This window comes from Cyanistes caeruleus, unplaced genomic scaffold, assembly GCF_971803275.1.
Source record: "Cyanistes caeruleus unplaced genomic scaffold, bCyaCae1.hap1.1 HAP1_SCAFFOLD_98, whole genome shotgun sequence".
Lineage (NCBI taxonomy): Eukaryota > Metazoa > Chordata > Aves > Passeriformes > Paridae > Cyanistes > Cyanistes caeruleus.
In genome coordinates, this window is record NW_028255900.1 from 30,942 (window position 1) to 46,924 (window position 15,983).

Below are 15,983 nucleotides of genomic sequence, written 5' to 3' on the forward strand. Positions count from 1 at the left end.
TCCACCATCTCACTCAATACAGTTTTTTATTTACTTATGGCATATTCTTACTTGCAGCTATAGGAACATAAGCTTATGAATTCTCGACTCAACGTCTGTGAACCTTTAGCATTGCATGAACCCAAGCTCCTTCCAAGGCTGTAAATGAAACCCTTCAGTATCTGTGGAAGTTTCTGTCTTTCCATTTCCCACAGCCCAGCAAAGGATTTGTGACCCTTTGTGACAGAGGAGAAGCTCCCAGGCAATTTTGTGTTTGCTGTAGGGAAGGTTGGGTTGCTCTGCATCAATTCCCAGAGCAGCGCAGAGCATTGGCTTTGTGATGTCAGGGCATGGATGCCACCTTGTTGTGGTGACAACCCAAGGTTGCCTTGGTGCACGGAAGGCCTCAGGGTCAGAGCAGCTCTTGGGCTTGCTCAGTGCAGGAGCATCCTCCTGCTTGAGGCGTTTGTCAGTGGGCAGCTGCACACTGACAGGAGCCGTGTTTGTTTTTGTGGTGGAGCAGAGTGTGCAAACTGGCACAGCAGTGCTACAGTGATGGAGCAGCTCGCTGTTGCAGTTTGCACCATTTATGGCATCGCCTACGCCGGCTATTACCTCACCAACCTGGCACGTAAGTAGAGGTTTTCCCTGGCTGGAACCTGAGCTGGCTTTTGTAGGTCTCCCTGCTCTTTCTTAGTGACCGGGTTGCTATTGAAACAGAAAGACCATGAGGATGCCCCTGGTTTGGTAAAGCTCCTGTCAACACCTTCAGCAAAACACGGGGTGTCTGTAGCCAGGGGGCTGCGGGCAGCATTTGCAGGGCTTCTGTTCCCTCCACGGGAGAGCCTGTGGCAGCAGAGTCTGGCATTTCCTCACTTTGCTGGCTCAGTGTCTTGGGGTGACTTTACTTTTAAGATAGCTCTGAGAGCTGGGGAAGTTGAAACTGCTGGAGGCTGATGGGAGTTTTTTCTCCTGACTAATTCCTGGCCATGGGTGAGAATTGGCAGCGGTTTTAACTATTGAGAAGTGAGATCAACCTGTGAACACCACCTGAAGATGTGAGGCCGGGAATTTCTTGCTCTCTTTGGTTTCTGGCTTCTGACGAGGTCACAGGGCTCTGTCTCGGCCTCCTCCCCCCTCCAGGCCGGACAAGGCTGCAGAGGGCGGGGTGGGGGGAGAAACGGAGCCAGCCGGCCTGACTTGGTTTGCAGTTTCTGCCACTGAACTGAAACCTGACACCATCAACATCTGCAGCTTTAGCAAGATTTTAACTCTTTTACTACCTATATGAGACTTGCATATTAATCCTTTTTTTCCAGAGAGAGAGAGAGAGGGAGTGATCAACCATCAACCCATCAAAGAGAGTGAAGAAAAAAATTAAATTTAGAGGGGGAAGAGAAATAAGAGAAATAAGGAGATGCTTTAATAAGCTGAAATATTTTTCTGTTAAGCTATGGAGATGGACAGTAGTGTTCTGAAAAAAACTCCTTTAATTCATGACAGAGTATATTGGGAGGAATGGAGTGTTTCCAAGTGTGCATTTTGAGCAAATGATGAAGTAGTTGTGACACTGTGAGATGCAGGAACAGAGGGGGAGAAGTAATAGTTGAAGATTTGGGCTTTTAAGAAGCAAAAAGAAAACTTCTGTTTCCAGGAGGCCTCACAAAAACAGATAAAGAGAACTTTTGCCTTTGAATAACTCATTCATAAAAATGACATCCCTAGACTCATGACCCATAACACACCTCAGAGTGATGGAAAATGGGAGGAGACAACTGATGGCAGATTTCCAGGCAGCTGGCATCAGAGAAATAGAAAGCTATGAAGAAAAATAGTTTTCTTGTGAAAATCTCCATGGATAGCAGAAGAAGACTTCTGTTTCTCTACAAAGACTGATGAAAAGACTCTAGCAGGAATTGGGACTGTTTTAAACACCAAAGTTCCAAAGTTTTTTGTTCCTATGTTTTCATATAAATAAGGGAATGGTTGGGTAGTGGGGGAGAAAAGGGTTGTTCTGGAAGTTTTATTCTGGTTTCTTATTCTTGTAGTTTTTGTTAATGAACTTCCTTTATTCCATTTAAGTTTTCAGCCTGTTTTGCTCTTGTTCTAATCCATATCTCACAGCAAGAAATAAGTAAGTTTCCTAGTGATTTTTTAGTTGCTGCTTTAAACCACACCAGTCAAGCAAGACAACTTTGAAAATGCAGACTGGGAGATCTTCTCAGATGCTGTTCTAAATAGGCCACGGTTCTCTCCAGTTTTCTCAAAGAATTTGGTTCCTTTTCCTTGCCCACTGCAGGTCATCTGAGCCGTGTGTTCAGAGGTGCCGATCCTGAGGTGAGTCAGAAAGGAACATTTGATGCTCCTGGTGTTTCAGAATTGTGCAGGGAACTGTGAGCTTGGCCTGTGGCAGTAGAGTGCAGAGGGCCAGCTGGGTGGGCTGAAAGAAGATCCATTTCCGTGTTTACAACAGCAATAGCAAAGGCATTGTTGGCTATTTCCTAATTTTCCATTGCAGAGCTTTAAAAGAACTCAAAGCTCAGATTTGCAGAGAGAACGTTGCTTGCTGATAGTAGCCAGGGTGAACTCTCTAATTCAGAGCTATTTGCAGCCTGGCTGAATCAACCCATTTTAATTTACTTGGAGAGACTTAGAATCCCATTGCTATCAAAGCTGATGATTTGTGCTTGGTAGAGCTGGTTGTATAAATAGAGCTGAATAGAAATAAGGTTCTAAATGATAGGGAGCTGCCTGTCCCTAACTCCACCATCTGTCCACAGAGCCCAGAAGCAAGAGCAGACTCTGCTGTGGCTCCCTCTGCTCCTGGAGAAGAGGCCAAAGAGGAGCAAAATGAGCAAAAGGAGCACGAGCCTCCAGCTGTGGTCACAGCCCAGCCTGACCATGCCCAGACAGTAAGTGCCAGTGCTGGGTGCTGCTGTCTTTAGTGCAAGGCAGAGCTGCAAGTTTCTGAGCAGCCAGCACTTGCTGTTGCTGGCTGAGGATGCTGAGTGCTGGAGTCCTGCCAGCACCCAGCCATTCCCCCATCCCGTGGCAGCTGGAAATTGGGCTTTGAGCCGTCGTGCTGAGGCCCCAAAGCGCTGCTGCCTGCGGGTGAGCAGCTGGCTGCTTGGCTCAGGGAAGCTCTGTCTCTTGGCTTCTGCCAAGCCATGGCCAAGGGCTCACATGGCATTGCTGGGGCTCACAGGGCTTGCTTTGTTTGCTGTCTCTTTTTGGAAACCTCTGGATGACCTGGAGAAGTGTTCTGCAGTTTTCTGGAGTAATTCTTCACTTCTGCAGAGTCTTTTAGGCCACCTGTCTTTCGGCTTTTGATAAGCTGCAAGAAGATGATTGTGTTGTCCATGCAGCTGTGGCCGGCCATTCTTGTCCTGTGTGGCCAAAGAAACAAACTGTGTAGTTCTGAACCCTTCTTCTGAGGCAAAATCCACAAGTGGCAAGTTTCTCTTGATACATTTTGTGGTGAAGTCTGCAGCTTTGGAAACTGCATTGGAGCCTAGTGTGGGGGCAAAGCTGCAAGTCCTTGAGTGCTGTCTTGTGTTGCTAAGAACCCCTTTAGAGATGGTTGTTTTTTCTCCTCAGAGCTGTTTTCCTCCTCCTGCCTCTTCTGTCCTGACACTCCCTGTTTAACCTGTAAATTTCTGCCTGTCCTAGTGAGGTGGGACAATTCCATGGTTTAAATGGTTTTTGGTGACTTTGGTCATACATGCATTACATGACCCATGGCTTCCTTCATTGGCATCCCTAGGGGTGTGTCAATTAATTTGTTGGTGGGGCCTTTTGAGGATCTCTGTCAGTGCCACTCAGAATTCTCAGCTGACAAAAGAGGGAGGAGAAACACCTTGGTCCTCTTCCATATCCTGAGGTGGCCATAGAGGCTCTCTGACCTGCAGCAGAGGATCCAATTGCACACATCCTTGTCTCCTGAATGAGCAGGATTTCTAACAAGAGTGTAGATGTCAGAAGGGCAGGAGTGGCAGTGCAGGCCTGAAAAGAACATGAACTCCAGCAGTGTCTCTCCCAAGGGCTGAGCTCACCCAGGAAGCCCCTGCAGAGCCAGGATGGAGCTGTGGGACAGGGCTGGCTGTCAGTCACTAGGGAGAGACAAGCAGGACACAGCAGAAGGGGAGGGAGGCCCTTAAGAAATGCCCCACATTTCCTGTCAGCTGCCCAAGAGTCTGTTGGAGATTCAGTGCCAGATGGGCCCTGATTGCACTGCCAGGGTCACTTTGGAATCTGTGCTTCCCCATGGGCAGAGAACAAGGCAGGAGAGCAGCAGCACAGAGCTTTGGGAACGTGGGAGCCCATCAGCCTTTGAGTCTTGGCCCACAAATGTTGGATGAGAAGTTGAAGCCCATCTTCTCTTGCTTTCTCTGCAGGTCCTCCTAGAGAAAGAGCAGGAGCAGATTGTTTTATCAGGACGGCCGTGCCAGCCTGAGGGAGAGCTGTTCCCAGCCCAAGAGCAGGAAGAGCAGCTGGGGCAGCAGGTGGAAGAGCCACTGGAGAATGGCCAGGTAAGGCTGACCCAGCAGGGGACAGAGTGAAGGGCAGGAAGAGGGGCATAAAACGCAGCTCTTGGGACTGAGCAGGCCACGAGTGCCAGAGGCCCTGAAAGCAAAGAGCCTCTGCAGAGATCAGCAGCGGGACAGGAGGTTACAGTGGAAGCAGAGGTGGGTAGGGAAGCAGAAAGAAGTGACTGAATGAGTGTGATTTTGAGGCTGAAACTGAGGAAGAAGCTGAGCCTGATGGCAGCTCCCAGGCACTTGCTCTCCATTTGTGTGTACAGAACATCGAGGCAGAGCCCCAGGCAGAGCTGCCCGAAGCTCCGAGGGCCATCATGGCAGTGAAGAGGAGGCACGAGGAGGACAGGAGAAACACCCAGGAGGAGATGACACTCCATCAGCAGAGAGGAAATCAACAAAATCAGGTGAGTGAAAGAGTGGCAGACACTCCACTCACAGAAATTCCTCTCTGTCGTTCTTCACAGGCCTCCAAGGAGGAGCTTCTGGCAGAGCTGCAGGAAGCTGAGGCTAGGATCAGGGCAAGGGAGAACAGGCTGGAGGAAGAAAGAAGAATCATGGAAGAGAAATTCCATCTCCTCGCTCAGCAGCAAGAGGCTCTAGAAAATCGAGTGAGTGAAAGAGCGATAGGCACAGCAGTCACTGCAGTCTGGTGCTTTCTGCCCTTCTTGCCTTTCCTCTGCAGAGCAGCAGGGGGCTGGGCTGATGCCTCTCAGTGCCATCCTGCTGTAGTGTCTATCCCAGCTGCTTGGAAGGACATTTCCTGCTGTGCTCAATCTCAGCTGCTGCCCTGGACAGTGGCACCAGTCATTTGCCCCTTTTGCCAGCACTCATCTCAAGGGATTCCTGCTGGCCTGCTCCTGCTCTCCTTGTTTCTTCAGGGCTTTTTGCAAGTGAACACAGTCCCCCAGACAGATTTGGAATACAAGCTGCAAGCTGTCTGTATGCCTTGGTGAATCTGCTGCTGTGCTGCTCTTTCCCTTTGCTCACAGTCAATGAGCCTTGGCACACAGGGACAAGCTGTGGTCTCTGACTGCTTTGTTCTCTTTGACTTGAGGTGGACGTGTTGATATCTCACCTGGCAGCCTGCGAAGGCTTCCAGCAAATGCCGGCTGATGAAGAGCCCCAAGGTCGGCGGCAGGCACAGGTACTGTCCCAAGCACAAGTGCTGCAGGCTGAGCACCTTCTGAAGATGGTGCAGGAAAAGAGGACTGAGGGGGAGGAGCTCCAACATTAGAACAAGGAGCTGCAAATGTGTCTGCAGCCCTTGGAGGGGGAAAGGGATCCTTGGGAGGAAGTGCAATGGTCGTTGTTGCAGTCATCCTTCAGAAAATCCAGGAAAATGGAATATGAAACTGGCCATCAACTTGATTAAAACCAACCTTGGGTTTTGACCATTTGGTTCCAGAAGTGGGCATCCAAAAAATCCAGTTGATGAGCTTTGCATGTGGCTAACAGCAACTTCCTAAGGGCTTGCATTTGAAAAGGGAACTCGGGGTAATCTCTGTCAGCCAGCTTCCTGACACAAACTCCTTTCTTCTCTCAGATCTACACCGGCTCTTCCATTCAATCTGCTGCAGCAGCAGCAGCAGCAGCATCTAAAGGAGCCTTTGTTCCCCAAGCTGAGCAGTGGATCCTGGGCAGTTTGTCCATTTCCAGCAGTGACACATCTGCTGCTCAGCTCCAGGAGAGCCAGGGAGACTTCGTGGAGCAACTGAGTACGTCTGGTGTATTTCTTGTCTGAGGGACAGTGTATTGTGTGCCCGTGCCAGCAGAGCTGTAGCAAATGATCCTCCTCACTTTGGTGTCCCAGAGACATTTAGGACTCCCCACAGGAACTGCTGTGCTCTGAGGCAGCGAGAGAGCGCTCTGGCTGTTCCTGCTGCCTCTGAGGGCAGCTTGGACTGGCTCGGCTTTGCCTGGCATTCCCTTGCCACTAAAGGCAGAAGCAGGAATTGTTCTTGGATCAGCAGAAGGCTGTGGCCTAGCAAATTATCATTGCAAGTCCTGTGTGCTAGTGGCCAAACTGAACAGAATATTTGATTCCTAGATTCTCCTTAGACTCCAGACTTCCCACCGCTTGTCAGAACCACAAGACTTCAGAGATATTGATTGGTTTTGGGGTTTTGTCTTTTTGTTGTGGTTCCGTTTTTAGTTTTCAGTTTTTATCCTTGTTTGGTTTTGCATTTAGGGGTTTTTGCTTTTTCTCCATCCTGAAAGAGCTGTTCTGCCCCATGTGTCTTACTGGTGTCATTTTTAGGACTGTTCTTATTGCCTCTACTACATCTACAAGGTTTTTGTGAGAATGCTGTATTTTTGTCAGTGAGGAGTCCTTTGAAAGAACATCAGGTGACAGCAGAAACAGAGCAAGAGATGTTTTCATTGGGCCCACAATGAAGAAACAGATATTTGTATAACAATCTGTAATTAATATCCCAGTTTTATTTTTCTAAAGATGTGTCCAAGAGACACATCCACGTGGTGTGATCAGATAAAACAGCACTGCAGGCATTTCTCAGGAGCGAGCCTGCAGCCCCTGTGCTGTGTATTCCTCAGATCCATGGCACTTTTTCATCCCTGATTCCCAGCCATTCCCATGACTCTTAGAATCCTACCTATTGGCCCAAGCCCTGCTCAGATCAGTCTCTGGGAAAACACATCAAGCCCTTTGTGATTCTGCAGCACAACCCATTTAATCTGCTTCTTGCCCATAACAGCTGCCAGTGCTGTGCTCTCAGAAAAGACCTGGTGGGGCTGAGAAAAGATCCCAGCTGATTTGGTGTCTACCTTCACCTGCTGGGACACAAAAGGGCCTTGATCTGCACCTGGCTGTGTCTGATCTCCAAGGCAATGCTGGTGTGTCCTGAACAGGGGCCACAGCTTGTCAGGGGCTCAGGCTGGCTGTGTCTTCTTGCCATTGCTTGTCAGTGCTCATGCTTGGCCTTTGCCAGCCTTGTGCTGTGCCCTGCTGTGCTCTCTGCGCTTCATTTCCTTCCACAAGGACTGGACAAAATCAGTCTCTCTGCTGCCCATTTGTACTGCACAACTGCCTGTCTTGTTGCTGCTGTGCTTGCTGCCCAGCTGACCACAGAGGGTTCAGAGCCCCAGACAGCGGGGCTGCCTTTGGCATCTCCTGCAAGTTGGGATCTCTGCCTGAAAGTCAGCATCTTGCATTTTGTTTCCCTCAGGGAGAATGGTGAACAAGGAAAATCCCATCACAAAATACATTGAACTGGAAAGTCTTGGCAGCGGGTGAGTCCAACCACAGTCACTTCTACACAGCCATGGGCCAGGTGTTTCCCTGGGGGAATATCCATCAAGTGGGAAGTCAGACAAGTTGTCCACATGTTTAGACAGCGGGCTTAGTCTGCCCCATCTCTCAGTACTGGCCAGAATTTGTCAAGTGTGCTCAGAAGGCATTGTCAAAGACATCTCCATGCTGCCAAGGTCTTGCCTGCAGCAAGGAACAGAACCTGGGAAATCTGCTTGTCTCTCAAGTGTGGGACAGCTCAGGATTCATTTCCTTCGCATTTTTGGATGTCTCCAAATCATCTGGCCACACTAATGAAAGAAGAATCTTGCTTGCCTGAAAGCACAACCTACCCCCAATGAGAGCTGTCAGATAACAGTTCTCAGAAACATTTCTCTCCAAGAGTTTGCTAAAGGAAATACTCCGTGCTCAGGATTAGAATTGCACAGTTTAGAAGCTGATAGCCGAGATGAAGGAATAAGCTGCCTTTTGGAGCTGAGGCAGTAAATCCCAAGGCTTCAGGAACAGGCCCAGTGCCCAGGCACTTGAGGGGAAAATGCATCATCTGCCTTCTGGCAGACCCCTCCTGCAACCTGCAGCTTTTAGGCATTTACAGCAGAGCTCTCCTGTCTGGACTGGCTTTCAGTGCAAGATCTAAATGGCTTCTCCTTTCTTTGCTGCTGTTTTGTTTCTAGGGGTTTTGGAGAGGTTTCCAGAGCACTTGACATTGCAACAGGAGGAGAGGTAAATGTCAACAGCCCCTGCAGCCTCTGCTGCTCTCCAGGCCTTTCCCCACTGCTGACAGCTGTGGCTGGAGCTTTGAGTAGAGCTGTGCTGAAAAGGCACAAGAAGCACAGACTGGAGCCAGCCTGCAAATTGCACTTGGAACAGGCTTTGTGGACAAGGCAAATCGCCAGTGGCCACATGTCCTGTAACTGACCCCCAAGGGAGCAGAGAAATGGGCTGTTGCAATGTCACTCCCTAATTACTCCAGTGATGAGGTCTAATCACAAGGCACTTTGGCACAGCTTGGCTGTGCCATTCCAAAATCACTTGCTCCATGTGGGTTGTGGTCTCATGCTACCAATTTTCTCAAGTTACTCCTTTTCAATGTCATTTGAGGTGGCCATCAAGAAAATAAATGTGCAAGGAGTGAGTAGGAAGATACTAACCATGAATGAAATCAGGATCATGGAGAGTAATAGGAGTCCCAGGATCGTGAATTACTTAGCCAGGTGAGTGGTCACGGTCTTATGCCATGAATGTTTGTTTACATACTACAAGCATGAGAGCTTAAAAACCCACTTTGGTCAGTGGCAGGAAATAGAGTTGTTGATGATTATTTCTCTGCTTATCTCCAATGGATGGGAAGAGACTGCATTTTGTCTGCATGAATCCACCCTGGCAAATGCAGACTGAAAATTGTTCAAAAACCTGCATCAGCCCTATCTTAAGAATTCAATACCTTGTAAGTTCATCGCCTCCAAAGTTCTTTGGGCTTGAGTTTTTCAAGTTTCTTAAATGCTGATGAACCATCCAAGAGAGGATTGCCCTTGCATTGTTGCCCCTCTTTTCCATTGCTGTGCATGCCAGGAAGACTAGGTGCTTATTTCCAGAAATGCCATGCGTGACAGGTTTTTTATCTGGGCTCTTCCTAAACTGCCTTTCTCCTTGAGACAGCACAGACTGCAAACACTGCACAGCCTAGAGGCAATGTCTATGCCTTTTCTTCTGCCCTTGTCTCCAAGGGACCCAGAAACAAGACTCAAGCAAAAAACCAACCTAGCCGTGCATGTTCACCTGCATGGCCTTGTTTCCTTTTTTCAGCTACCTTGTGCATGAGGAACTCTGGCTGGTGATGGAGTACATGGACGGAGGCACTCTGAGAGATCTCATCGACGAGATTCAAATGTCTGAAGGAGAGATTGCAGCTGTCAGTCGGGAGGTCAGGGATCCCATCTGTGCTTCCAAGGCCTTGAGCTGCATTGTCTGGGAAACAGGGGCTCAGAACGGGAGGGATTTCATGGGCCAAGCTTGGTTTCTGTGCTGCTGCTCGGCTATGGGCAAGCAAGAGCATCTCAAGTGAACTGTCTGCCAGTGCCCCTACACTCACTGGACTCACTTCCTGTACTCTTATCCCCTGCTCTTGTATTCTAGCTCTGTCTCTTGCATTGGCATTTGCAGTTCTCCACTGAGAAAGGTGCTGCTCTGCTACTGTGGGAGCAGCAGGCTCTTGCTCTCAATGGCGCTGTGTTCTGCCATTCCTCCCCATTCCCCTGCAAAGGGAACCTTCCACAGCTGTTTCCTTGCTTGTGGGATGAACTCACAGCACTACTTTTTGCCCCCCTGGTTCTCTTTTCTCTCTCAGTGCCTGCAAGGACTGGATTTTCTTCACTCCAACCACGTGATCCATCGAGATGTCAAGAGCAACAACATCCTTCTCAGAACCGACGGCTCTGTCAAGCTGGGTCAGTGTATTCTTGCTCAGCTTCAGCCTTCCAGGAATGGGGGGTGTGGGGCTGCTTTCAGTGACTGCCAGCTCCCCAAAAATGCTGCTGCTGGCAGTGCAGGGGTCCCCCCTGCTGTGGGCTGAAGGCACAGTTGCAGGGTGCACACAGCTATGACAAGGAACCACAAGCAGCCCAGAGTGCTATTGCTCTGTGTGTGTGTCTGTGTGTGTTCCTTCCAGAGGGAGGGAGCTGCAGTCTAAACCTTCAGGGGAACAAAAGGCACTGCTGGAGGAAGTGTAAGAAATGGGGGGATGTTTGAAGTAGCCAATTCATATTGCCTTGGCTAAAGTCCTAAGGAAAGAGAGCAGGGAGTGTTGTCCAGGAAATTCAACTGCACATTCTCAAACTTCCACTGGGGAATTCTCTGGCTTGGTTTCCTAATTGAGAGTATTAAAATTAAAAGAGTATTTTGCTTTCTTCTCAGCTGATTTTGGCCTTTCTGCTCAGCTCACCCCTGAGCAAAATCAGCGGTGCTCGGTGACCGGGACTCCTTGGTGGATGGCACCTGAAGTGGTGAAGTGTCAACCATATGGCCCCAAAGTGGACGTGTGGTCTTTTGGAATTGTGGCAATTGAAATGGCCGAACAAAAAACTCCTTATGACAGTTTCACTGCTCGATCGGTAAGGAGCAAATACTCTCTGATCCCGCTGTCTTTCTCACCTGTCCCAGGTTCTCTGCTCACTGCACAAAATCCCATGGCCATCTGCTGGAAGTACTTCCACCAAGGCCCCTTCTACAAATGGCCCTGCAGCACATCAGCATCTGCTGGAGCTTTGGTTGCAGCACTGGGGGAACTCAAGCCTTACCTCGCCCAAACCATCTCCATTCTCAGGCAGCATTTTGCTTTGCCTTACAAGTCGTTCCAGCTCTTGTGGCTGTGTAGATGGCCCCAAGAATAGGAAACAAGCATCTCAGAGCTGGTGATATCTTTCCAGAAATGAAGCAAAGAAACTCAAACCAAACTAAGTTTCTAAAACAGTGCTTTTGAGAGAAGAAGTGCAGCCCCATTCTTCTCACAGGGAAACTTGCCTGAAACCTGGAGATGAGGCTGTAAAGCCAGAGTCTCTTCTGCTTCTTGTGCAGTGCTGCTGAGACACTCAGTGACCACCTTCTTTCCTAACCCAAGCCACTTTCTCCATATCACCAAGCTGGAGCCTGGTGACGAGGAGAGCCTGCCAAAACCTCCTGTTTGTTTCCTGGCACTTTCTGGGATGGGCACAGCGTTAATGCATTGACTTGAGAATCCAACCAGCACAGGCTTACCACAGGGATGACACTTCTGATTTCACCATGAATATTTTCCTTTTGCCACCTAAGGGAACCTGAAATTTTCAGAGTGCTGAGAGACAGAGCTGCAGGTGGCTCCTGTGTGCCCAAACAGGCATTTTCAACCCAATACATTTGTGGAGGCATCTTAATGTGTCTGTGTTGAAAATGAGATTCCAAAGGTTTGTTTCCTTCCCTGAGGAACACCTGCTGCATTTCCTTTCTTTTCTTCCAATTACCATCATTTTCAAGAACAAGACAAAAAGCTGGATGAGTTTTGTTTTATGGCAGCTGTGCTTAAGGGACCAACAAGCACTGCAGAGATTCTTTTCACATAAGAATCCTTGGAATAGTACAGTTAGTTAGAATAGCAAAATCCCTCTTCCAAAAAGGCTGCCAAGCTGCTGGGAATCCTTTGAGAAGGAAACATGTATTTGCTGATGTAGTTGCCACTAACTAGATCAGGCAAGGAAATCAGCTGCCAAGGCAAGATCTGCTGGATGTTGGCAAAGCTGTGGCTTTGGGGCTTGGGTTTTTTCATGATACAGGAAAGTCATCATCCAAATGCTACAGGAAAGTCATGTCTGCCTCTCTGCCAGGGCAAAAACTGCCACTGCAGAGTGGAGCTGGAACAATGGGCTCTGGGAGAGCAGTTCCAGATGGGAAAGAAGCAGGTGGAGCCTTGTGTTTCCTTTTTCCCCAGGCTAAATTCCACATAGCCACAGAAGGGAGCCCACAGCTGCGGCAGCCCGAGCAATTCTCGCCTTTGCTGCGTGACTTCCTGAGCTGCTGCCTGCAGAAAGGCGAGGCGCAGCGCTGGTCTGCCAAGGAGCTGCTGCAGGTAAAATGCCAAAAGGGCTGCAGGTGAAACAGTGTCCCAGGGATGGGCTCCTCCTCCACTGAAATCCAAGGCATCAGATGAGCCCCCATCCTCCTCCCTTCCAACCTTGGTGCTGTTCAGCTGACAGTGGGGAGCAATCCTAGACTGGGCTGGGCTGGCAGGGAGTGCTGGGTTTTAGCGCTGGCTAAAATCACCAGGGCACTTACTCATTTCTTGCTGGGAGCTATGGATTAGGAGAAGGGCAAAACAGGCTTCAAACTTCAAAGGAATAACAAATTTTATTATCAGGCCCACAAGAATAAGAAAGGTCTCACCTGTGCAGTGAAAGGGTTCAATCTCACCCAGGTCATGGCAGTCACGGTGTTGGATTTCAGGCTGTGCTGGGCCCCTCTCTCTGCCCGGGAGCCGCTGGGAGGGGAGGCTCGGCCTGGAGCCGTCGCTGCACGCCGGGGAGAGGGTTTAGTGTGGGCAAGATGTCAGCAGCCGTGGCCTGGCCCAGCCTGGGGCTGGGGTCCCGCAGCCTCCATCCCCCGCCCGGGAGCCGCTGGGCTCTGGCCCGGCCTCCCCCAGGAGCACAGGCCGTGGGCGAGCAGGGCCGGCCTCACCAGAGCTCCGTTACCTTCGGGCTCCGGAAGCAAAGAGGGCCAGTGCCCGGGCTGGTGGTTTTCAAAATGTGCATCATCACAGAGGCACATCTCATTTCTAAATGGTGCAAAATGTTGTCAGTTCTCAGAACTAGCCAGCCATTGGCCTGTCTCAGGCACAGAGGAAGCTTCCAGCAGCTTCTCTCAAACAAATCACTTCCGCGCGGGGTTTCTTACTTCTTTCCCTAAATGTCAATTCATCTCAAACTAACACACAGGGACATGGAAAGGTCATCTAGTCTGTGTCCTGCAATGAGCAGGGACATCTTTCAAGAGATCAGGATACTCACACCTCAGATATTTCCAGGGGTGGGCCTCCTACCAGCTCTTGGGGCAACCTGTGCCACTCTTGCCCCATGCTCCTGACCTACTCTGACTCAATCCCCTTTTCATTTAAAAAGTATTCCCCTGCCTTTGAAGCTCTTAGCTTGGAAAATCATGCTTTCTTGTTGTTTTCATTTCCTTTCTGCAGCATCAATTTATAACATCGGCCATGCCTGGGTCCAGCCTGGCACCTCTCATCGTTGCAGTAAAGAAGTGGAAGGAGGAGGCAGGAATGCAACAATTGATTTAGAACTGTCTTCTCCATGACCAATTTAGAGTAGGATTATAGAGTAGGATTGCAGAGTAGGATTGTAGAGTAGGATTATAGAGTAGGATTGTAGTGCAGATTGGTAGTGTAGGTTTGTAGTGTAGGATTGTAGAGTAGGATTTTAAATAAAATTTCTCAAATCTCAACTCCTTTGGAACATTTCTCTCCTTCTGACCCTGTGAGAAAGCTCAACATTTCCTCCTGAATTGTCAGTTTTTTCTTAGAGGTGGAAAGTGACATTGATGGCTTCTTTGGTACAGTTTGTAAGGGGGGAAGGCTCCTCTTCATTCATCCTCTCCAGACCACACTGCCTTTGGAATATGGCTAACTGGACAAGTTTTGCCCAGCTCTGACATTTCTATTTGAGGCAGAAACAGCAATGGCATTTGCAGGAAAAACCAAAGGAGGAGCGGTGCAACGCAAACATCCCGTGCAGATGCAGGTTGTGCAGATGTGACTCGAGAACATTTGGGTTCCTGCCACTTGGATTTGTATCCCTAAGAGAAATCTCTTTGGCTGGAGGAGAGTCTGGCTGAAGAGAGAAAGCAGAAAGAGCAGTGAGGGTGCTGTGCAAGGTCTCCTCTGGTGCAGAGCTGTGAGCGACTGTGAGGTGAGAGCGGGCCCGGCCTTGGCCAGGCTGGAGCCCCAGCAGAGCCCTGACAGAGCCCAGAGAAGCCTGAGCCTCGGCACAGGCAGGCTGGAAGGAGGCCCTTGGAGCTGCAAGAGGCAGCAGCCTGGCCCTGGCTGCCTCTTGCTGGCACCAGGCAAATCCTCCGCTCTTAGAGCCAAGCTGGCAGCTGGCTGCTCCTGAGGGGAAGCGGCGCCGTGCTGGGCACAGCACACACTGGTGCCATGGGCTGTCTGGAGTCTGCACAGGACGAGGGAAAGGCAAAGAGCAGCCCAGGGCTGCTGCCCTGCCTGACCATTGCTGCTCTTCTGCCGCCTGCCCTGGAACTCCTGGCAATGGTCAGCAGTGTGTGCAGCACTCTGGGCACAGGGGGAGGGAGCCGGGCTGCTCCGCAGGCTCCAGCACAGGGCAGTGTCCTTCAGGCACGGCATTTCTGCCAGGGGAACCCAGGCCAGCGTGAGGCACTGACAGCAAGTTGGGGCACATCTGCACGAGCCAGTGCCTCACACAGCTCTGGGACCAAGCGCCTGCAATCCTGGAGCTCTGCACTGAGCCACAGCAAAGGTGTGAAATGCAAAGGGTTTTGCAGAAATATTCAGGGGCACCAGGCCAGCCTGCTTGGTGCTCTCTGGGGCACAGCAAGCACTGTGCAATGCAGCTCGGAGCTGCTGGCAGAGAGGGACTATGGGCATGTGCCTGAGGCTTGTTCTTGAGTAGTGATTTGGGAAGGGAGCAGAAGGGTCTCAGTAGGCAATTGGTGTTTTCTTCATTAATTGCTGAATGAAAGATACAATGTGGCCTCACGCAGCAAGAGCACTTGCAGAATTTATTGACTGTAAGTTTGTGTTGAATTCCCAGAAAAGGAAAGTATTGAAGTGTAACAAAAAGGCCTTTTGAATTCAGGTAGCCCCTGAGCCTTCATCCAAAACAGCCCCCAAGAGGCTGACAACTACTTCATGCAGAGCCCTGCTGCAAGGGCTTCCACAATCATGGAATTAGAAAATATGAAGCTTAGGAAAGTAGAATGTGCCCATTAAGTTTAAAAAGTTTAAAAGCTTGTCCTGTGCAAAGAATGGACAAGTGAGTTTGTGGTGGAGCTTCCCCCTCACTCCTGGTGTTGAATAAACGAATCCCTGCTCTGCAGGCCCTACACTATGGAGTACTGTTTTCTTGACTATTATTTGTGAATCATAATCACGCTATGCTTTTCACTGTCTTCTTAGAACCTTCCAGGCATAAAGTGAGTAAGACAGTGAGTTGTGTATTGATAGGGCCGAAGAAACATTTCCAAATGCCATCCTGGGAAGGGAAAGGACGAGAAACAGCGCTGGGGAAGAGCGTCCCTCGCACAGCCCTCAGAGCTGCCACCATGCACAAGATGGCGGCCGGGGCTGAGGCTGTGCCACCATGCACAAGATGGCGGCCGGGGCTGAGGCTGTGCCACCATGCACAAGATGGCGGCCGGGGCTGAGGCTGTGCCACCGTGCACAAGATGGCGGCCGGGGCTGAGGCTGTGCCACCGTGCACAAGATGCCGGCCGGGGCTGAGGCTGTGCCACCGTGCACAAGATGCCGGCCGGGGCTGAGGCTGTGCCTCTCAGAGCGCTCTGCAGCCTCTGCCAGCCCAGCCCCAGCCCCGGAGCAGCGCAGGGCGGGCAGAGCCCCCTTCCAGCCGTCTGCTTCAATGGACATTGACAGACACCCGGGCCACGCACACAGGCTGACACCTTTGATCTGT

The 15,983-nt window shown here is 50.2% G+C and overlaps 1 protein-coding gene across 1 annotated transcript; it reads left to right on the forward strand.

Moving 5' to 3' along the window:
* Positions 1–383: 383 nt before the first annotated feature.
* Positions 384–14,216, forward strand: LOC147646438 (serine/threonine-protein kinase PAK 3-like). Its single transcript, XM_086873424.1, has 15 exons — positions 384–610; positions 2,279–2,316; positions 2,760–2,891; positions 4,374–4,508; positions 4,781–5,125; positions 5,572–5,661; positions 6,061–6,232; positions 7,703–7,766; positions 8,460–8,508; positions 8,887–8,999; positions 9,592–9,709; positions 10,133–10,232; positions 10,699–10,895; positions 12,245–12,382; positions 13,499–14,216. Exons 1-15 carry the CDS (start codon positions 535–537, stop codon positions 13,598–13,600), a joined length of 1,869 nt encoding a protein of 622 aa, XP_086729550.1. The 5' UTR covers positions 384–534; the 3' UTR covers positions 13,601–14,216.
* The last annotated feature ends 1,767 nt before the right edge of the window (positions 14,217–15,983 follow it).